Source organism: Syngnathus scovelli, chromosome 18 (genome assembly GCF_024217435.2).
Source record: "Syngnathus scovelli strain Florida chromosome 18, RoL_Ssco_1.2, whole genome shotgun sequence".
NCBI lineage: Eukaryota > Metazoa > Chordata > Actinopteri > Syngnathiformes > Syngnathidae > Syngnathus > Syngnathus scovelli.
The window spans coordinates 3,980,707-4,004,344 of NC_090864.1; the positions used below are offsets into that span (position 1 = coordinate 3,980,707).

General features: G+C 45.6%; 1 protein-coding gene across 6 annotated transcripts in view; it reads left to right on the top strand.

Annotated features, from left to right (window-relative positions):
• neto1l (neuropilin (NRP) and tolloid (TLL)-like 1, like) overlaps positions 1–23,638 on the top strand; it is a 41,928-nt gene that overhangs the window by 15,063 nt on the left and 3,227 nt on the right. For 4 of the 6 annotated variants that reach the window (XR_007487491.2, XM_068648759.1, XM_049749165.2 and 1 more), the window contains exons 3-12: positions 5,046–5,546; positions 5,723–5,779; positions 5,851–5,985; positions 6,060–6,308; positions 16,522–16,563; positions 16,674–16,801; positions 19,112–19,194; positions 19,436–19,581; positions 21,603–21,716; positions 21,946–22,564. Coding sequence is in view for 5 of the 6 variants with exons in the window: in XM_068648759.1 (XP_068504860.1) it covers positions 5,519–5,546; positions 5,723–5,779; positions 5,851–5,985; positions 6,060–6,308; positions 16,522–16,563; positions 16,674–16,801; positions 19,112–19,194; positions 19,436–19,581; positions 21,603–21,716; positions 21,946–22,564 (1,601 nt within the window). In the remaining variant the exon portion in view is untranslated. The remainder of the gene's footprint in view (positions 1–5,045; positions 5,547–5,722; positions 5,780–5,850; positions 5,986–6,059; positions 6,309–16,521; positions 16,564–16,673; positions 16,802–19,111; positions 19,195–19,435; positions 19,582–21,602; positions 21,717–21,945; positions 22,565–23,638) is intronic. The other 2 variants (XM_068648760.1, XM_068648761.1) reach the window with 2 other exon arrangements.

A 23,638-nucleotide genomic window follows, 5' to 3' on the forward strand; every position in this document is an offset into this window, starting at 1 on the left:
AGCGGCTATATTCCTGTTCACAGTGTCAGCTACAAAGCACTACGAAGCGTACACACACCATGAAAATTATTAAGCAGATTGTTTTCTTAATGGCCTCACCTTTGAAGCACAATATCCTCTATTTGCACTGACTATACAATGACCGTGGGAAAGAAAATGTATTCATTCAGATAGTGGATACATTTTTTTTTTACTGTACATGTATAGCGTGTTTATGGTATAAGGGAGAGGCAATATGTCAGGGGCCATCTGTTGAATGAATTATTGAATTAAGTGCCATATGCAGGCCTATATTTCTGCTAGGAATCCATCCATCCATCCATCCATCCATCTTCTTCCGCTTATCCGGGGTCGGGTCGCGGGGGCAGCAGCTTTAGGAGGGACTCCCAGACTTCCCAGACTCTGGCATCGGTGATACAGGGACCGAACCGCCCTTATCAGTTGGCTCGGCACCCCGTACTCCCGAAGCACCCTCCACAGAACCTCCCGAGGGACACGGTCGAACGCCTTCTCCAAGTCCACAAAACACATGTGGACTGGTTGGGCGAACTCCCATGCACCCTCGAGGATCCTGCCGAGGGTGTAGAGCTGGTCCACTGTTCCACGGCCAGGACGAAAGCCACACTGCTCCTCCTGAATCCGAGGTTCGACCTCCCGACGGACCCTCCTCTCCAGCACCCCTGAATAGACCTTACCAGGGAGGCTGAGGAGTGTGATTCCCCTGTAATTGGAACACACCCTCCGGTCCCCCTTCTTAAAGAGGGGAACCACCACCCCAGTCTGCCAATCCAGAGGCACTGTCCCCGATGTCCACGCAACGTTGTAGAGGCGTGTCAGCCATGACAGCCCCACAACATCCAGAGCCTTTAAGAACTCCGGGCGGATCTCATCCACCCCCGGGGCCTTGCCACCGAGGAGTTTTTTAACTACCTCAGTGACTTCGACCCCAGAGATTGGAGAATCCGCCTCAGAGTCTCCAGGCCCTGCTTCCTCAATGGAAGGCGTGTAGGTGGAATTGAGGAGGTCTTCGAAGTATTCTCCCCACCGACTCACGACGTCCCGAGTCGAGGTCAGCAGCACGCCATCCCCACTGTAAACAGTGTTGACGTTGCACTGCTTCCCCCTCCTGAGACGCCGGATGGTGGACCAGAATTTCCTCGAAGCCGTCCGAAAGTCATTCTCCATGGCCTCACTGAACTCCTCCCACGCCCGGGTTTTTGCCTCAGCAACCGCCGAAGCCGCGTTCCGCTTGGCCATCCGGTACCTGTCAGCTGCCTCCGGAGTCCTGCAGGCCAAAACGGCCCGATAGGACTCCTTCTTCAGCTTGACGGCATCCCTTACCGCCGGTGTCCACCAGCGGGTTCGGGGATTGCCGCCACGACAGGCACCAACGACCTTACGGCCACAGCTCCGGTCGGCCGCCTCAACAATGGAGGCGCGGAACATGGTCCACTCAGACTCAATGTCCCCCGCCTCCCCCGGGACGTGGGAAAAGCTCTGCCGGAGGTGGGAGTTGAAGCTCTTCCTGACAGGAGATTCTGCCAGACGTTCCCAGCAGACCCTCACAAAGCGTTTGGGTCTGCCAGGTCGGACCGGCATCTTCCCCCACCATCGGAGCCAACCCACCACCAGGTGGTGATCAGTTGACAGCTCCGCCCCTCTCTTCACCCGAGTGTCCAAAACATGCGGCCGCAAATCCGATGACACGACTACAAAGTCGATCATCGAACTGCGGCCTAGGGTGCCCTGGTGCCAAGTGCACACATGGACACCCTTATGTTTGAACATGGTGTTCATTATTGAAAATCCGTGTTGAGCACAGAAGTCCAACAATAGAACACCGCTCGGGTTCAGATCAGGGGGGCCGTTCCTCCCAATCACGCCCTTCCAGGTCTCACTGTCATTGCCCACGTGAGCATTGAAGTCACCCAGTAGAACGATAGAGTCCCCAGAAGGAGCGCTCTCCAGCACTTCCTCCTGGGACCCCAAGAAGGGTGGGTACTCTGAGCTGCTGTTTGGTGCATAGACACAAACAACAGTCAGGACCCGTCCCCCCACCCGAAGGCGGAGGGAGGCTACCCTCTCGTTCACCGGGGTGAACCCCAATGTGCAGGCGCCCAGCCGGGGGGCAATAAGTATACCCACACCTGCTCGACGCCTCTCACCGTGGGCAACTCCAGAGTGGAAGAGAGTCCAGCCCCTCTCGAGAGGGCTTGTACCGGAACCCAAACTGTGTGTGGAGGCTAGTCCGACTATATCTAGTCGGAATCTTTCTGCCTCGCACACCAGCTCAGGCTCCTTTCCAGCCAGAGAGGTGACATTCCATGTCCCAAGAGCCAGCTTCTGCAGCCGGGGATCAGACCGCCAAGGTCCCTGCCTTTGGCTGCCGCCCAGCTCACATTGCACCCGACCCCTTCGGCCCCTCCCACAGGTGGTGAGCCCATGGGAAGGGGGACCCACGTTTCCATTTCGGGCTATGCCCGGCCGGGCCCCATGGGCGAAGGCTCGGCCACCAGACGCTCGCCTTCGAGCCCCGCCTCCAGGCCTGGCTCCAGAGGGAGGCCCCGGTGACCCGCGTCCGGGCGAGGGAAAACAAAGTCCATTTATGTTTTTCATCATAAGGGGCTCGGGTGAGCCGTGCTTTGTCTGACCCCTCACCTAGGACCCGTTTGCCATGGGTGACCCTACCAGGGGCATGAAGCCCCCAACAACATGGCTCCTAGGATCATAGGGGCACGCAAACCCCTCCACCACAATAAGGTGACGACTCGCGGAGTATATTCTTGCTCCATGTTATTTTATTTCAAACGTTATATTGTAACTTGAGTCTTGTCACTTAACACGTTTTAGCTTTTTTTTTTCACACCGCTTCAGCACCGTGTACACTTGCTCATATTCTCCTCTGGATGACGCATTATTTACCTGTGACATTTTCTAAAGTGACATCCTTGAGTGCTGTCAAATTGCAAATGTTTAAGTTGAAAAAAATTCCCAGTCTTATAGTGTAAAAGGTCAACCTGTTATTTGACTCCAATGCATCTGACTGCCACTTACTTCCCCCTGGCGTGCTTAAACATATGACAGTAAAAAAAAATTCCATTCACGTATCAAAAATGTCCGCCGCTACATTTTCACGCATCACGCCAGAGGCCGACCATTTAGTATTCTGGCTTCACTCATATCTGAACAAAACTGGGTCTCACCCCCCCATCAGTAGTGTCATGTCATCCCACAGTGGCTTCTCCACCCACTGCCAAGTCGCTAATGAGGTCAAATCACCAATTACACAGTCAGTTTAGCCCAAGAGTGTAGGACATGGATCAGATCACAAGAGGGCACGCAATTCCAAATCCAGGACACCCATGAAGTGACATATCACATCTTCTGTCCATTAGGGCTTAGCTTGGAGAAACCAGCAGACATGTTGCTTTAGCCACCTCTGCTGGGCTCAGATGGGGCACCACAGTGCTTTCAAGATCACACTCAGTTGTTGACAAGGACACCTGAGTACCAAAGTTAAATTGCTTATAGTCCACTGGATCCAGGTGCAGAGCCAGAGTAAAAGCTGCCCTGCTGCCAAAATACTCATCCAGCTATTGTAGCACATCAAAAAGCTCATATTCCAACCGAGCCGGTGGTCACATTGACCGCTAATGCGACAATAGTGAACGACAAGATACTGTGAGCAGCTTATCATAAAGTTTTGTATTGTAAGGTGTTTGTTTTGCAGTCACAAAGCTTGCCAAATTTCTATTATTGACTTTGCCTTTCAAATTCAAAACCTTTGTGACATTACAGTGGAAGCAAAGTGAATATGCATCATGGTAGTAATTGCAAAGATGGAGTTGGACCAAATCCCAAATCCATTAAATCACTCTTTGCAGCAGATTAGCCAGAGCTATATTAGCGGCAAATAGTTGTGAGATTTCCGACTCCCTCACGTGTTCACAAAGTGACCGCTGCACCTGTGCTGGTTCCCTCAAGCCAAACAATTGAGGGAGTGTTAAGAGGGCCACCTCAGGGACGGCGTTTAATTATGACCATGAATTGAAAAAATAATAGGAGGTGGTAATTGGCAGCATTGTTGTTATTTTGCCTTTCCTGGACGTTACTTTTTTCTGATGGTCTATAAAATCAAAATTTTGCCCAAATTATCTTTAACATACTTTTTAATTGCTTCTTCTTCTTTTTTATTGTCAAAAGGAGGACGGGGGGGGGGGGGGGGGGATCATCCACGTGGTCGTAGCTTGAGGCCAGTTCATTTAATGGTGTTATTTTTAAGTCGATCCAAAGTGTGCTGTGAATGCTAACCAGTAACATTAGCATACATGAAGTGAAACGTAGAAAGCCAGACTTTGCAGTCCCCGTGAATATTTCTGAAGATGGATATTGTCTGCTGGATGCCAAAACTATTTCTGGAGCCTCTGCCCCCTCTGATCAGCTTTGTCATCTGGTGGGAGAGCCGCTGCACTCAGGGCTGCGTTCCAAAAGTAACACAATAAATACAAAATCAAATACAAAGTTACTCTAAGAAAGCGGTAAAAAAAATTTATGCAAAGATTAATCATTTTTTTCTTTGAGGGCCATCTGATAAGCTTGTCATTTTTTATTGTACACTTTCTTCCATCGTTTGGGCTCCCTTGTTTTTTTGCTTACCTCGTAATTTTGCTTCAGCTCGAGATGACTTCTGCAGTTTATGCGGATGCGCGCACATGCACGCGCGACTCCCCCAACCTCAGCTTCTTCAATCGTGTATTTGATTTGCGATTTTTGAGTTGGTAGTGCGCGCGCGTGAGGATTGTGGCGCATTGGTCCGATGTGAATGAACGTGCGCGCTGAAGGAGACGGAAGAGGAGGAATTACAATATAGGAGAGGGAGGGGGCGGGGTGGGGGGGTCTACCAGAACTCCACTCGGCTGCGGAGACTCACTTGCCACAGTGCACGGCAGCAGACAGATGCACACACTCCACATCGTCGGATTTTTCTGCAGCGGCACCAAATCCACCAAGAAAAACCAACTTGTCCTCTCCCCCCTCCCTTGCAGGATCTTTACGCACAGCGGTGGCGACATACTGAGGATGCGAAGATGAGCCTCGCGCGGCTCTCCGTGCTGCTGAAGCATCTCCTCTTCCTCTCTTCCTCCTGATGAGGGGAGCAAAGAGGACGAAAACAAGGCTGACTCATGTGTTCTTTCCCAACAAGAAGCTCGCAAAGGTGGAGCGATTAGAGCTGGGCTCATGACGGAACTATTAATCCTTTCAGTGCACCAAAGAGGTTTGGAAACGTTTGGATGGAATTTGGACGAGTGTCTGCTACTGGAACTGTTTTTGGTCTTGTATGAAACCGGTGATTAGTTGTTCTTCCCTGATGACTGCATTGAGGAGGTTTTTTTTTTTTTTTTTTTTTTTTAGGGATGAGTATGTTTCCCTGAAACTCACGTCTTGTTTTCTCTCCTAAAGTACTCTCACATCTAAATGGAATTAGTTGAGTCTGCAGCCATTTGTGAAAGGAACAGACATGGTACATGGGCACAGCTTCCATCACGGTAGGCCAACCTCTTTTGTAAAAAAATGTTTGGCAGCAATTTACACTGTTCATATAGCAAAATTGCAACATTAAAAAAAAAAAAAAATTAAATTGGGGGACTTTTTGGCCTTCTAATAGTTTAAATTTGGGGAAAATTATTGTTAAAAAAATGCAAGCTATTATTTCTCCTTCCAGTTGTTGCAAGTCTTCTCCTCCTTGGCTTGTCTGGTGCAACAAAAAGAGAAACATCAGGTAACCACCATAAACGTTTTATTTGCAGTAACAAATGACCAAAATAGTGAGCCTTCCAATTTGTGTTTCAGTGAAAAACAATTCTGGCGTGAAGCCAGCTGGTGAGTGCGGAACGTGGGTGAAAGAACCACAAGGAGGTCTCTTCACTTCTCCCAATTACCCCAACAAATACCCACCAGATACAGAGTGCGTGTACATCCTTGAAGGTAAAGCTCCTCTCCGCTCTTACCAAAATGACTAAGTGCCAAAAAAAGCTAAAAGAAGTTTCTGGTCATTTCAGCCCCGCCGAGGCAGTGCATCGAGCTGCACTTTGAAGATCACTATTCCATCGAGTCCTCTTGGGAATGTAAATTTGACAACATCGAGGTTCGTGATGGACCTTTCGGCTTCTCTCCCATGCTCGGACGCTATTGTGGTCAGCACAGCCCGCCAGATATCAGGAGTAGCGGCCGCTACCTGTGGTTAAAATTTGTGACGGACGGCGAATTGGAGGCGGTGGGATTTTCAGCCAATTACAACTTCACTGCAGGTAGCGTCAATTAGTTTGTTGCTCTTACTCAACACCTCAAAGTCTGTTTTCATAAGTTGGTTTGATAATGACTTGTGTCCGAAGCCTTTAAGAGACTTAATTGTCATTTGCTAGCTTTGCTGTTTTTCACTGCTCTGCATCCTGACACATTGTCCTCAAAATCAGAGATGGAGAACATTTCCATAGTTTTTTCTTGGGTTCTACTTTTCTCGTCATGCTCTTGGCTTTATTGGTGTCAAAGCGAGCTCCGTCTGGACTGGGGATCGTTACGGCATCAAATGAATGGAATTACGTTTAGGATTACAGATGGATGAGACTATCATAAAGAGGCTAGGACCGTAAGATTGGACCTTGATAGGCTCAAGGCGGAAAATTGAAAAAGTGAATCGAAGAAATTGACTCTTCACTCTGTGGTGTGGCGGTGCTGACCTCGGCAAAGTCAAGTTTGGGCTCACTTTTGCTTGAATTCCCAAAGTATGGGGATCAAAATGGAGTCCATATGCATTGTCGTTTAAGTTACAGTATAAATGAAACAGATCTTTCTTAGCAAACATTGTCCTACATTGATGCGGCATGTGTGAAAGGAGCACAATTCCATTTACCGTGCCCCAAGGCTGTTCCGAGTACACTTCGTACAAAAGACTCGGATTAAATTAATGAGATGAAATGAAGATAGAAGCCACCTGCAGCTGTGCAAGAGGGCTGCAGTCACCCCAGACCAGACCAGACCAGACCAAAGCAGATAGTCAACAAACACTAGCTCTTTTCTTCTCCGCTGGTTCCTGCAGCTCGGTGGACTGCAGGTCACATCCACGAGACTTGCATCGAATTATTTGGCTGTTTATCGTCATATCTAGAAGCATCTCGATTAATCGGCATCTAATCGATGATCAAATGAATCGATTAATCCACATCTAATGATCAAATTAATCGATAATCATTTTCGATCATCGAAAAATCGTTTAGATACCTTTTTTCATTTTCAGTTGTCCAAATCCTCAAAATTTCAGCTTTTCGGCAGTTAATATTAATCCGATTTCTATAGTACTCACACAAGTAATTATTGATCCATCGACAAAATAATTGAGAAATAATCGTAAGTTTGAGCCCTAAAGAATCCCCTCAACATCACTGATTTTTTTTTTTTTTTTTTTTTTTACTAATCCCCGCTTTTACTTCATGTGACTCCTTAGCCATCACACTCTCGTGTCACATTTTATTGGTTTGCTCTCAGCAGTTAAAACGCAGCCCGGAACGTTGGCCGCTTTATCAGATGACGAGCCTTCAAACCGGGGACAACCAGTCAGAGTTTATCACCCTGGTGGAATCTACTCGCCGTTCAGCGTGAGAGGCCTAATATTTATTTCCTTCGGCCCTTTGGGTCGCTTGCCGCCAATTACCTCGCAGATCAATCGGAGGCTGAGCCTGCCATCTTCCTCTGTGGTTGGTTTGTTAGCCAGGCCTGCTGTTCAGCCACAGATGTTGCGTGGTTTTTTTTTTCAGTGTTGGCCGGACATTGCTGATGTAGCTTCATGTAATGTAAATCAATGTGGCTTATTTGTTGTTTGTTTGGGTTAAAAAAAAAAAAAAAAAAAAAAAAACGGCATCAATTTTGGCTGTCATCCATCCTTTGCTAACCCAGATGGCCACAATGGAGCTACCTACTATGTATTCACACAGCGTTTACAACACACCACGCGTTGGCTCTTTGCTCTCGCAACCGCATTGGAAATTAGCTCGTTGATGTGTTTAGCTTTTTTTTTTTTTTTCCCCCAGCCGCTCTGAGCAAACTGTTTGTGTGTTTTCACGAACCTATCAAGCATGGTGGATCTTTGCGCTCTCACGCTGCGAAGCCTCTCTTGCTACATTGTGCCTTATTAAGTCAACAGTGCGACGTGTGTGTTTGTGTGTGTGTAACTTCTCAAACTTTCGACTAACTTTTTGATTGCCTTCCAAGATAAATAACTTCCAGGAAAAGTAGCAGAGTTGACGAATGTTTCCTTTTCATTATCCACACTTTGCTCCTCGATTTTCTTCCATCACAGTTTTGGCAGCGACGCAAACTTGGCTCTGCCAGCTTATCATCTAAGACAGTGTTTCCCAACCTTTTTTGAACGAATCGTTCACTCACGAGCCAACACTAACAGCAACACACACATAAATTGAGTATGTGCCAATGCCACAACATGAAATCTCAAAATTCTCCGATTTGCCACGCATGCACAATTAGCCTTGCGGAAACTGACCTGTGGTTTGGTAATCCTGTTACAATTCGCTCGGTATTTAATGTTGGACAATTTCCCACGGAACATCTCTCACGTGACACCGGTGTGCCGCGGCACACTGGTTGGGAAACACTGATCTAAGAGCAAATGTCCGATTCTTTGGGGACCTTAATCACATTTGGCATCCGGCTAATCCAATGGCCAGTAACGGCCAGTTTTTTTGTCTCTCGGCAGGAAGAACGATGCCAGTATTTGTGGTCACACTGTGATGGGATTATGATTATTAAATGCAAGTCATTGACCACATTTCAGCAGGAAGCAGAAGCTCGTTGATGGATTTGGCTTTCCGAGTCCAAGCTCCAGTCCGCCTCTCAACTGACTAGCTTGGATTGTTTATAGCTCACCCCTGACCTGAAAATGGATGGAGGTCCACGTAGTATTATCTCGCTTGGTAACTGATGAAAGAGCTGGCAGGAAAACAAGTAAACATGTTTGTTGTCAGCTGTCAAGACTAAACAGTCCGCACATCCTTTTGAATCTTGAAGCCCGAAGCAAATTTATTTTTCAACCAATGAGTGTACATAGTCAATTAAAAATGTCTCCCCTGTTTACAAAAAGGTAGCAAAGTCAAGTTGTTTAACCGACGCTCCGAGCTACGTAGCCTCGCCGGCTTTTTCATTTTCCATTTGGCAAGCACGATTAATCATAGCACCACCATACAATGCACGTGGTCACACAGTCACTGCCGCTGCCTCTTATTATTCCCCCATGCTGGAAAATGTACATCGAGGAGCATCGCTGAAGGAAACGAAAAAAAAAAATGCCACAGTGCCGCAATGTGCCCATGCGGGCCGCAGGCATAAGAGATCAAAATGGAAAAAAAAATACAGTCAAACCTCAGTTTTCCACTACAATCCGTTCCAGAAGGTGGTTCCGAGAAGAGAATCGGTCGAATTCCGAATCTATTTTTCCCATTACAAATAATGGAAACATTTTTAATCCGTTCCAAGACAAAAAAACAAAACAAAAACGCCTTTTCTAAGCTTTTTTTTTTTCATTTAAGCATTTTTGTCCGATCGCGCAACTGCAGCGCACCTCCGAACGCGCAACCGTAGCGCGTCGCCGACCACGCTGATCGCATTATTGTGACAGAGCCGTTGCTGAAATTTAGAAAATATTTTTAAAGTCCTGATGCATTTTCCAAAATTTAGGTGGACCTAAGTGCGCAGGGAGCTTAATTTTGTCCGATCGCGCAACTGCAGCGCACCGCCAAACGCGCAACTGCACCGCGCTGGTTGCATTATTGCGACAGAGCCGTCGCTGAAACTTAGAAAATATTTTTAAAGTCCTGATGTACTTTCCAAAATTTAAGTGGACCGCAGTGCGCAGGGAGCTTAATTTGGTCCGATCGCGCAACCGCAGCGCGCCGGACGCTCACTGTCGCATTGCTTTAAGAGTGTCTTTGTGTTTTAGGATGGCTTTACTTCTCCCACTTGCTTTCTTTGGAGGCATGATTAGGGGTTAATACATTCCTTAAAGTAACGAAAATACAATAACAACGGAGTCAGTCGGCATCCGGGCGGCGCGGTCGGGTTTTCTCGGGGTCTCCCGGCTCATCTCGCGAGGTTCGACCTCCAAATTTTGTTCGACAACTGAAGCAAAAAAATCTCGAATTTAATGTTCAAATTTCGATTTGTTCGAGAACCGGGACGTTCGAAAACCGAGGTTTGACTGTAATACAAATGGCAGGATTGCTGTGTTGATCGCCGATAAAAAGATGTGACTGCTCCTCAAGTCTTTTATTTGAATATTCATCGAGCTGACACAGGCTTTTCTCACCACCAAGTGGCTGATTAGTTTGCGTCTCCTTCCCTGACCACGGAGCGTTGTATTCAAAACAACCTTGCATCAAAGACACATTCCTGGAAAGTACTTTGAAAAAGGAAACCTACTCACGACTTGACTTTTTTTTTTTTTTTTTTAGTTTTCTTTCATTACCCAGCACGAACCAAAGTGCAGGGTTTCATTCCCTCAAAGTGAATCGACCTCTTTTTTCCCCCCCTTCTGATATCTGATTAAAATTCTCACAGCAATGTAGTCTAGTCACATTCACACCAAGCCAATTTGAGAAAATTAAAAATCCCTTTAAAAGACGTGCTTATCTCCTTTCCGGCCGACATCTTTATGTAAGCCAAGTGACGCATGACTGCTTCAATGAAGGGCCGATCCCTAGGTTGGTATAAATACGCTTTTCAATTTAGATAGTAGCGATCGCTGAATGGGGCCTTGTGTCGGAGGAGCGACATCTTGTTCACTTAGGACTCGCTGCAGCTTTGACTGCACATTGCAAAGAGTCACCTGCTTCCGCTTATGCCAAGATACGCATCACTCGATTTAATGGTGTCTAAAATCGGAATGTTTGTAAATCCAAGATGTTTTGTTATCTTCTCCACCCACTCATTTGCTTGTTTACCTGAGGCAGTGTTAAGCAACCTTGTAATTATGCCGCCACTCTCCTCTCATCTATACCCAAAAATATGCCACCATTTTGTGGATTGAAAGATTCCTATTCCACTTTTCAGACACACATCAATCGTATTATCTGGCACGATGTGCTTTTACCGTTGAAAATTTTAATAATATTGATGTAGTGTCTTCTAATATGGAGAATGGCATATGTCTCATTGCCATGGCAACACCTACTTGTGTAGCCCATCATTTTAGTGTGTTAGCATTAGCTGTGCATAATAAGCATCATATGAGCTTGGATTCAAATTGGAGGCTTGAAAAAACCCATTCTATGACATTGATGTTTCACAACATAATTCATTTTATGTACTTTTAAAACTTTGAGTCATTAATGTCAGATACGGAGTGCCCATTAATTTCCATCACCTGAGTTGTTTGTAGCTACTCACTGTCTCGAATTTGATCATCTCACTGCATTAGCTACTTGTGATGTATTTTGTCATGTCACGTGAAGGAGCGGGCTGAAACATTCCCTCGAGCTCCCACTTCTTGTGATCTCTCTTTGCCAAAACAAATTTAATACCTCATTGTGTTATGCCATTCATCCCTGACTACAATTTGTGCTTTTATTTTTTTTTTGCAGCTGACAGTTTAATACACACAGTTTACGACGTTATAAAAATATGAGGAACAGCTTATGTAGTAAACGTACGCCCACAACCTACTCACGCTGGCATCGTAGCAGTTTTATTATTAGAACTGTTATTACTTGACACAACATAACATGTCAGTAGTCTATAATTAGTTAAAATTGTAAATGAGTCATAAACACAGCTATAAATAAGTACTGGAATTTTTTACAACTAAAATGGAGGTTAGTCAGAGAATAAGGACTTACCATGAGATAAATAAATACAATTTAATTAAACGTGACACACAAAAGACATAAAAGTCTTCTGACAAAAAGTAGTTTATGATATCATTTCAACATTTTCTTGTTTTCTAGCGAGTGGTGCGACCTGTTGCGTAACGCGCTAGCCGCGTGAGAGCTTCGCCGCCTTTAATCTCGTCATTTGGCTCCTCGGCGTGCCGTGTCAAGCGTAAATTGTACTTATTTCACTTACTTCCACGGAAGCGCTATATTTAAACTGTGAAATAATGTAAACTATAAAGACTGAGCGTAGTGGGGAAAATGTGTTAGCGTTTGGGGGGAAATTTGATGTCTCTTTTTTTCTGTTTTTATATGGCGGTGCTCGACTGTTACGGACTTGTATGTCGCGGTGCCCTTGCGGCGAAATGCCAAGGGTTCGCATTTGGCCAGCATTTGTTTGGTGTTTGTGGCAGGCGAGCGTCCTCCTGCCAAGTAGGTCTGAGCCGCGCTTAAAACTGCAAAGGCAAAAAAGGGCTTCCGATTGGTTTGAGATAAATGAGGACACGTTAACGCTTTTGCTCTGCAGTCATCCCTTTGCTCTTTTTTATTTTGGCTAGGAAGTGAAGAGATTGAAAAACTATGATAAAGTAGAATACAAATACGCTTTTTGTTATTATTTGATATAAAAAAAAAAAGGTCACCGTGTCAACTCTTGATAAAGTTTGGCTGCATGTCCCTCAAATGAATTCCGATTTTAATTAAATAGTATGACATCAAAAACCAAATGACTTCATACAGTAGACATGGCAGATAGGTTTTGATTTTTTTTTTTTTTTTTTTTTGAGAGTGGATTGAAGCAACCAAATCTTTTACTGTAATCATCCGGATTATAAAGACAAATCAGTTTTGTGTTGTTGTGCCTTGTTTAGGAACACAAGTTGACACATTTTTGCATTCCGCTGTAAAATGAATGGAGGGAGGAAATCCTGATTTGAGCAAAAAAAAAAAAAAAAACCAGAAACAGAGATAGTGGTGGTTAGCCATTCTGCTCCAGGTGACATGTTTAAGCAGTGGCGGAGGTTTGTTTTCCCTCGGCAGTTGCTTATCATGTTGGAACAAATACTGCCTTTCCACAATGATTATAATCCATTTTATTAAAAAAAAAAAAGTTCAGCGGCATACAAGGGTTAGCTAGATTATAGTTTTGCAGTTTTACAATAAAGATTAAATCCAGTTGATATCACACAAGTTAGGCAAAAAAAAATAATAATCTGGATATGAATGAGTTCCAAATGAACTTTCCCTGTCACCTCCAAGAATCCAGACTTGGTTTTGCTATATTTTATGACCATCCTAAGCACAAGGTAAACATATAGATTAGCCCTCAAGGGCACTTGCACAGTGAGCCCATTGCTTGAGATTGATTGTGGATTCAGTTTAGTGGGCTGCTTCGACTTCAACTCAGGGTACCAGAAAAAAGAGGTGGGAGGGGTGACAAAGCTGCTTTATTTGTGCATTTATAAGAACAGTCATGATGAAGGTGTGCCAAAATGCAACATCTGGAAATTTTTCACACTGGTCGCACATTGATGTCTTGATATAGCGTGCTATTGATTTTTGCCTGCTTCAGTCAAGTGAGATGTCAATCCAAGTAGAGGAAAGCAGAGTGATGGTAGCTCAAATAGCAAAAGATTACAGAACAGTTGGAATCAACATAGTCCGAATTTTTCATATAGATTTTCATAGGAAAAAAATGTTTTGTTTATTGTTTATGTTGCTTGTCTTGGCACTGCATTCACAATCACTCTTGGTCCAAAAATAATTTGCTGACTGGCACGCGATTCCTCAATCTACCAATCGTGACAATTTGGCTAAATAAAACAGTTTGGCCTGGAAACAGCAATGTTTGAAAAATCCTTTGAAAAAAAAAAAAAGTAGGTGGCCAACCTTTATTTTAAATGACCAAATTTCCTGTCCCCGCTTTTTCTAGTATTGATTGGCACATATCGTGTTAATCGTTTATGTTGGCAATCAACAATTAAGTTGCATCTTGAAATCAATGCAGCCTTAAGTGTCATTAAGCGTCATATTTGGCTTCGGCGCCTGATTGTATTGGCTGCTGACGAAAGTGTCTTGGGCTGCAGTTGATCACTCCAGCTGGTCAAATGGAACCAGATTGTTGACATGTTTGAGCCTCCGTTCTGCCCCCTCCGGGTCATGGAAAATATGCAATGCTGAGTCTGTTGCCCCGTCTTCTTTTGCTGACAATCAGATGAAACGCAATCTTGAAGAAGCAATCGAGAGTCTCAGACTCAGTTTGCGCAAATATCCCTTTATGTCGCTTTGTCTCCCTCGGTTATGCGGCGTAATAAGTGATGTGTTGATTTATCGCACGACACTTTTGATCCTAATGGACGTTGGATTGAATGTGTCTCATTTAGACAGAAGCAACTGTGATGCTAAGTGCTCCTCCAGGAGGTTGCTCCCCAGGACCCCTTTTGTCTTCTCCACTGAAAATCGTGTGTAACCGTGCTTACATTGGTTCTCTGCTTCCACACACATGCTAGCACTCACGCACACACACCTAAGGCAGTCTTCAAATCAGGATCAATAATGCATCACCCCAAGCACGAGTTCACTCGCAAGGGCGACGATCAAATTCCGTGCCCTCCAAGCTGATAATTCTGACGACTCAGAACTCCCCCAGTGGTGCATTTGGAGCTCAAGGGTGTGTTTGTGTTATGATCCTTTCAAAGCAAGCCAAGGTCAAGCTTTGTGTCCACGTAAGTGTGAAGAACAATGGCTCCAACTCCCTGTGGTGAGAATAGATCAAGTCAAATAATTAAATTAAATAAAAATAAATAAATAAGGAAAGAATAATAGTTATATAATGGAAATATAATAATAATAATAATAATCAGTAAATCATTTTTAAGAGCTGGCATTGTGCAGATATTCCTAACACGTCTCTGTAGTCTCTCTTAGCCCCGCCCCCCTTTTCCTCCTTATTCTCTCATATTTTCTCGATGCCTGTTGACTCGCCGTGATTAATGACATCACTTCATTAGTTTGATCAACCACTTAAGTGGGCATTATTAATCAGACGCTTATTCAAATGTCACAGCGGAGTCACTGAGAGGAAATGTGGCCCACTGGGAAATTGACTTGTGTGTGAGTATGTGTGTGTGTCGGTGTGTGTGTGTGTGTGTGCGTGTGTGTGTGTTTGTATGAGAGAGATTGCCGGGATATTGCAACATGCTGCCAACCCCGAGACTCATTCACATTTTTTATTTTTGGCTTTCATTCATTCACATGTAGAGAGAGCATTGGCACTTACTTTTCAATTCCCAGTTAGAGTGGCTCATTAATAAAACGTTGTGTTTTCCCTCTGATAGCACAGCACCACCAGGAAGTCATGCTTATTAGGAATTTACATTGTTGGCTGCTTACTTAAAAATATGAACACGTCGCAAAGCTAGTTAATCAGCGCCTAATAATAATTTGAACGTCTGGCTGCTGACATGAATCAACTTCGCAATGCTGTGAGCGTTGTAAACATGATGTTAAGCGACGGGCGATTTGTTTTCATCGTTCAGCCTTTGAATATTTCCTCACTTGTCGTATTTCCCCGCGTTAGCCTCTGCTTACATGTTTGAATTTGTATAGCAACATGGAAATCTGTGTCCCCGGTTCTAAAGAGAGCATTTTCCACAGTTGCAAAAGGGTAAATACAGTAAGCTCCAGAAGATTACACTCTTAGCTGAGCTTTATGAAGAGAGCAGAGGGTCTGGCGATGCGTGGATGTGCTCTGAATGCCATGCCACGCAAGACGAGGGAGGGAGCTGCATGCAAGGGAGCATGAATAGAATTGTATAGTACACACACCTCCACACACACGCACACGCACACGCACACACACACACACACACACACACACACACACACACACACACACACACACAGGCCAGATGTCAGCGAATGCAGTCGAGTGAAAGAGAAACATCTTGCTTACACTGCTGTTTTACTGCTGGGAAGACGGTGTAGCGACGTATCCTGCGGCGTCGCAAAATGCGAGTTAACTCGTTCAGTACCATTGACAAGAATAGACGTCAAATATCACTTTGTATTGGTCGGGCAGCAAATGAGTTCAACAAAGTACCGATAGATGAAATGGCGGCCTCCTGATTGAAATTCAGCAGTCCTCGTCTTAAGAGGTCAAAAGTCACGCGAGAGACATTTATAAACGCAGCAGCCTCTTTAGGGGCACCTATGTTGCCATGTCGGGATAGCGGCACGCCACTTCACGTTGCGTGTATCCCGCCGAGGTGGCTCGGCCTTGTGACAGCGGCGGGTTAAGTGATACCGGGAACCAATCATAAATCTCCTGCGCGGGCAGCACGCAAGACCTGAAGGTCGCTGATTCATTAAGTGTTCTTCCTCTTTGATTTTCGTCTTCCTCCCTGCCACATACACCCACATATCTTGGAGGAGGCTAATGGACTTGGAGAAGAGCACCTTTGCAATATAGTTGTTAAAACTTATTTACAGCTTTTACATACGAGCAGCATCACAGTGGTCCACTTCCTGCTGAAATGAGACTTTGGGGATATTACGTTCCAGTTGACTCCATCCCCTGCTTTCTCCTCAGATCCAGACTTTGCAGATTTGGGAATACCGCCACCTCTACCCTGTAGGTACCCCCCCTCTCTCTCATTTTCAATTATAAAAACAAGTATTTGATTGAGTTGCCCTGACAACGCTGCCGTGTTTGTTTGCGTGTCGTCGGTGTGTGTGTTTCAGCATGTCAGTACAACATGGTCGGTCCGGAAGGTATCGTGGAGTCTCATCAGATCACCAGAGACGGGAAGGCTGGCGCCAACGAGGCCGTCGACTGCAAATGGTACATCCAAGCGCCACCGCACTCCAAGGTGAGTCGGCAGGAGTCGTATCGACAAAAACGCATGTGGTCTACAAGGTTGAGCAATCATTCCATCTGTCCATTTGTAAGTCTTGAAGTGAAAATTTCGCTCATTTATTCATCAGGAAAGGGTTATTGTCGGATTCTGTGTTTTTTTTTTCCGTCTTATTCATTTCCATTCAGCCTCCCAGCGCATCAACTAAGAAGAGGGTCTGAGGGTTGCATCAGCAAACCTTGATATTACATGAGAGCTGTCTGCAGCTGTCAGCACTTTCCCAAAGTGGGTATTCATGACTGCAGGGCGGGGGAGGGCGGCTGTCTCGTTGAGGGTAAGACACTTCGTCATGTAAGGTCACTACTTTTTTTTTAGTTGCCAGGAAAAACAGACGGCAAGAGTATGAAGCATTTAGGCTTATTAAATAGCTGTTCTCCTAAGAGGACACGAGGGCATTTGCCTCCCTGCTTCCCTCGGGCTTGCCCTATCTAAATATCCATCACTCGCAGATTTACGGTTTATGGCTCAACAGGATAGGTTTAAATAAATGCATGACATAAATTAAAAAATGCATGGCTATGACTAGTAGGCTACTTTGCTCTTATGACTATCTCTGGGTCACATATCTGCCCAATGTCCTTGTTTCCTCGCATGCATGTGCTTTTTGACTCTCTTCTATACAATTCCACAAAGTCTATGGAACATCGGCGTAAAGTAGTGCATTTTTGTACAAAACAATATACAATTAATTCCTTTGTCAAACAAGGGTTCCAAGATATACGTGTTGAATAACATCATGGAAATACTATGTTTTCTTAAGCTGGAACCCAAGAAAAAAAAAACATGCAATGAAAACAGCAGAGGCCCCCGTATTGAACCCTGTGGAACACCACATGACAGTGCGGGACTCAGAGCAACCAAGGCTAACACAGAAGGTTTTGTCAGCCAAATAGGGCGCTGCCACTAATGCCCACAGAATACTGTGGTCCACCGTATCAAAGGCTGCAGTTCGATCCAACCAGACATCCATAGTCTCCAGTTTCACTAGCCTGTAGGATGTCATTAAAAATCTGTAACCGGGCTGACTCTCCCTTGTATCAGAAACAAAAACAGTGTCGTTTTTAGTGGTGTAGACCTATACAGCATCACACTGAGAGTTGTTTATAATTTCTCCTCTGGGGTTGCTAATACTGCACTGATATACTAGCGTAGTGTGCCAGGAAAGAACAGCTCGGGTAGATAATGACGTCCTATACCAGAGGCTCTAATTAACTGCATCGAAGTGCTCCAGAAAGAGCAAGGGACCCCCAGAGTCAACATGGGAATAGAAGGGATGAACAAAATGTATACAGTTTAATGACACTATTTTTTTTTTCGAGGAAACACAAAGGGTGAGGCAAAGGGATTTATTGTAGTCTTCCTCTAAACACATGCACTGTGCAGTCATCTGATAAAGTTGGCTACAATTAAATTCTTGCTCATTGATTAAAAATGAAATACATTTCCCCCTTAGGACCAACTGAATGTAAGAGTAGATTTTTTAGCAGCTGTAATGGGTTCCAGCTCACCTGCAAAACAAGCAAGACAGAAAAGTTTAGCGACTTTTTCTCCAGCTGGTTTTAGCTAGCAATTTACTTTGGTCATCTCGACATGCATGTCATTCATCTGAAATCTAGATGTCGGTTGTGACTGAACTCAGCATTACTGAGGCCTTTTAGCAAAAAAGTGTGAATGTGTTCCTTCAGCAGTCAGTGATGGATTCTGCTTCATTACTGCCTGCAGCGGAATCAATAAGCAGGCAGCCTATTTTCCAGCTGGAACCAATCTCTCGCCTTACAAATTGGTGATTGTATCTATTTGATCCATTGCCGTCATTTGGGTTTGTGATGCAATCTAAACCTAATTTTTCCTCGTCTATGGTTCTTTCTGTCCACTGGTGTCCGCCATCTTGAAAAATAACAGTTTTGATATTTTCTTGTTTTTATTAACACTAACACTGTGATGTCTTGATGGCATTTTTTTGTTGTTGTTTTTCTTTTGTTTTTTTGTTTTTTTTTTAGTTCGTCTCATCACGTTAGCAAAGCCTTGCTGAATTGCAGGCTTTGATCTTTGGGCATTTAAAGTGTTACGTTCTCCTGTCACACTCAGTGAGTGGTCCTCCTCATTAACCGTAATGATGGCCAGTTTGGCGCGCTGCCGATCGGAATGGCAGATGTGAGCAAGCCATCGCGTCTTGATGAACAAGTCACACTGGCTGACGGAAGAAGGTGTTGTCGATTGTGGGTTTATTTTCTGTATTATGTTTGCCCCCTGATGTCAATCTAGATCTACCTACGTTTCCTCGACTATGAGATGGCTAACTCCAACGAGTGCAAGCGCAACTTTGTGGCAGTGTACGACGGCGGCAGGTAGGATTATTTTTTAAATATGGTTTTGTAAGTGCTGCCTATTGAGATGTGATATTATTTGATGTCAAGATAAGATAAGTAGCTCTTATCTTTTTCCCGCACCACTGATAAAACTTTGATTGCTCAAAGTCCTTCATAACACTTTCCTACCTGTCTTAAATTGTCATTGGGCTGATCATTTATTACATACAGTATGTATGTATTTTTTCTTTCTTTTTTTTTTTTTTCTATCTCACCCAAGTTCGGTGGAGGACCTGAAAAGCAAGTTCTGTTCCACGGTGGCCAATGACCTCATGTTGGTGTCGACCCTCGGCGTCATCCGGATGTGGGCAGATGAAGCTAGTCGAAAAAGCCGCTTCCGCATCCTTTTCACCACCTACCAAGAACGTAAGTTTTTTATAACATGACATAAGCCACCTTCTATTTGATCAATCGTTCACTCTTAAAGTCGCTAAAAAAAAGTTTCAGAATTTGGACAATGTGTGTGTCATTCAGTTAAGGCAGAAATAGACTCTTTGATATCATCTCTGAGGTTTTGTGAAGTCAGTGTCACCATTTTAGGAGACCTTTTTACCAGGATGCGCTGTTGTCACGGCAACGCCTCTGCCTGAAGGCCACAAGCATCACCAACACCGGCGGGGCTAGAGGAATTGCCGCAGGGGCAGTTCCCCTCCATCCCCCCACCCTTAACATATGTCATTTTTGTATGTAGAAGTTCTCCCATTTATTCAGTGACTTGTCAAAGTCAAAGTCAGCTTTATTGTCAATTTCTCCACATGCCAAAGACACACAAAGAAACCGAAATTTCGTTCCCCGCTATCCCACGGTGACAAGACATGGCCCACAATAGACAATCAAGTAAACAAGTAAACAACAGCGTGCTGAATAAATAATGAATAAATAACACAACAAATAAATAAGAGGAGCAAAAAGGAGCAAGTGAGCGTACAGCAGACATTCCAGAAAATAGCGCAACAGTGCCACACGCTACGCAGAAGGGGGTAGCGAGTTCAGGGTCCTAACAGCCTGGAGAAAGAAGCTGTTGGCGAGTCTGGTGGTGCGGGAGCACAGGCTCCCTGTGCTCCTGTACCTCTTCCCAGAGGGCAGAAGGTCAAACAAAGAGTGAGCTGGGTGACTCACATCACTCGCAATCGTGGTTGCCTTGCGGCCGAGATGGGAGGTGTAAATGTCCTTCAGGGAGGGGAGCAAAGCACCAATAACCTTACCAGCCGTATTCACTATGCGCTGCAGGGCCTTCAAGTTCTGTTCAGTGCAGCTACCACCCCAGACAGCGATGCAACTGGTGAGGACGCTCTCAATGTCATCATGGTATATGATGTAGGCGTGAATATGTTGATACAGATAGGATCAAAACTCATGAATAATAAGTGGACATATTTTGACAAGTTGATCAAAATGAAGCAAAATGGGATTTAGCCTCACATTGCTGGACTTTGCTGCATAAACCTTGTTTTTGTTCCCGCAAGCGCTTTCTGCAGACACACTAATTATTTTCACCAGTGACTAATTTGGCAGATTAATTTGCGCCTCTGGTATCGACTGGGACACTACGTGCGGACAAAAGGGCACTTTTATTACCGTACGTGTTGGTATTAATCTTTAAATCTTTAAGGATCACTCAACGGTTTACGAGAGGAGCCTTCATTGGTGAAAATCAAAGAGATTGGGCCGCGTCTTGCTGGTTGTTAGCAGCAAGCTAGCTGGATTTTTGCTAGAGACACAGGGTTCAAATCCGAATTAAAAAAAACACACAATAGGAATTTATTAAATTTTTGGGTTGTTTAAGTCTTGGAGGGGCAAAATGAGAAAAAGGTCACCTTTCTATGACTTCATGATGAAACATTAGCGCACTAATTTTATGACCACGTCAACGTGATGGGTTGCGCCGCCCTTGCGCTGACATCATCCACAGGCAGACAGGCGGGATGGCCGTTTTAGGAGCAAGGCCATGCTAAAGGGGGAGGTGAGGGTGGGCCATTTTCGGAGAATAGGATGGGTGGTGATGAGATAGATAGGAGCACCAAATGAAAATTTTATTGACGACCAAAGATCTCATTCCACACACATCAAGTAAAAGTGATTTTGAAGATGAGAATGAAGGGGAAATACAAACAACAGATGGGTTTTGGGGGAACAGTCCCAAAAAGAAATCTAAATGACTTCCCTTGAACTGATTTGCACATTTGTAAGCAGCTTACAGATTTGGTGCTGTTAATAATGATGGGATTCAAGTGGGACGTGTGTGCGTGTGTGTGTGTGTGGGGGGGGGGGGGGGTGTAATATTTTGGGATAGCGTGAGCGAAATTGTTTCATTTGAGCTGTCTAATCTCTTCACTTTGGCCACAAAAAAGTGTTCCGAATGAGTTCCATCCATTTCTCTGTTCCAGCTCCGTGTGATCCAGATGCCTTCTTCTGTCACAGTAACATGTGCATAAACAACACACTGGTGTGCAATGGCCAGCAGAACTGTGTGTACCCCTGGGATGAGAATCAATGTAAAGGTGAGATGTGTTAACACATCATCGAAAAATTTACATCAGGAATAAATGATAACTTTTTTCAGGCGCACTTAATATCCTTTATTTTCTCCAAAATCTTGTCGAGATGAATTTGAAGTTTCACCAGTTGAAATGTATCTTTGGCGTCTATAGACGTCAATGGTAGTGAATGATTTATTCTGCGGAGAGTAAAACTTTCAGCCATGATCTCACACGATCTCTTGGTGCACAGAGATGACGAAAGCCAACATCCTGGACAACCTGAACAACACAAACGGGACCATCATCGGTGTCACGTGCTGTATCGTCCTTCTCCTCCTCATCATCTCCGTTATCGTTCAAATCAAGCAGCCTCGCAAAAAGTACATCCTCCGGCGCGAGGACTTAGACCCCACCATGTTTCAAGAGGTCTTCGAGCCGCCTCACTACGAGCTGTGCACTTTGCGCAGTGCCACCGCCACCACCTCGGCGGACTTGGTGGATCTAGCGGAGGACTTTGAGAACTACCACGCCCTCCGCCGTGCCTCCTCACGCTGCATCCACGACCACCACTGTGGCTCCTCCTCCAACCTGGGCTCGGCCCACATATCCCAGCTGTCCCTCAGCGGGCGAGGGAGCCGCGGCAACCTGAGCGCGCGGGATGCAGCGGCCGGCCTTCTGGCAGACCTCCCGCAGCCCCCCATGTCTGTGCGGCCCCTGCTGCCCAGCTCGGCCAACCGTCGGAGCATCTTGGTCATGAAGCACAGCTACTCACAAGAGGGAGCCGACAACGGTTGTGACCTAGACGACGACCTGGATGAAGTTCCAACCACCAGCCACCGACTTTCACGCCACGAAAAGGCAGTACAGCGGTCAGTATCCATCGATTTTTGATGAGGGGAGACTCTGGAATATTCCCCTATCAGTTTGGATTATCTCCTTAGTTGAATATTTTTTGTTTTCTGGTTTTCGAGGGCTGCTGTGTTCTAGATTTTTGCCTCCTCCGACACATTCAAACCATCTGGGTCGTTATCAGGCTTCTTCTGAGCAGCAGCATGGGAAACACGCAAAAATGATGGCCCTCGAGTACCGGATTTGGAAACAAATCATTTTTTAATTCAATGATTAGTTTAAAATTCAGTGCCTCCAAAATCCAATCGCAATCCAGTTACCGTATTTGCCGGTGTACAGGTCGACTCGGTGTATAAGTCGACCCCCTAAAATTTGACGGAAATTTACGATTTTATGATATATCCTTTGTATAAGTCGAGCTCAATTGTTGCATTATATTAAACTTCAAAATTCAATATGCGAAATTTATTGACGAAATGTGTTCAAATTCCGGGAGGCCGTGCGCATGCGGCTGTTTATAAGCACCGCGGAGGAGATCGTGGCCGGCGAGCTCGCGCACGCCGCCCGGCACCAACGGGAGGCCGGAAATAGCTCCAAGCCGAGCGGCTCGGCACTTTATAAGCACCGCGGAGGAGATCGCGGCGCCTCATTGGACTTCCAGCGGCCGGCGAGCTCGCGCACCCGCCCGGCACATCCGGGAGGCCGTGCGCACGCGCCAAGTGGCCGAAAATAGCCCCCGCCGAGCGGATCGGCTGTTTATAAGCACCGTGGAGGAGATCGCGGCGCCTCATTGGACTTCCAGCGGCCGGCGAGCTCGCGCACCCGCCCGGCACATCCGGGAGGCCGTGCGCACGCGCCAAGTGGCCGAAAATAGCCCCCGCCGAGCGGATCGGCTGTTTATAAGCACCGCGGAGGAGATCGCGGCGCCTCATTGGACTTCCAGCGGCCGGCGAGCTCGCGCACCCGCCCGGCACATCCGGGAGGCCGTGCGCACGCGCCAAGTGGCCGAAAATAGCCCCCGCCGAGCGGATCGGCTGTTTATAAGCACCGCGGAGGTGGTCGCGGCGCCTCATTCGACTTCCAGCGGGCCGCGC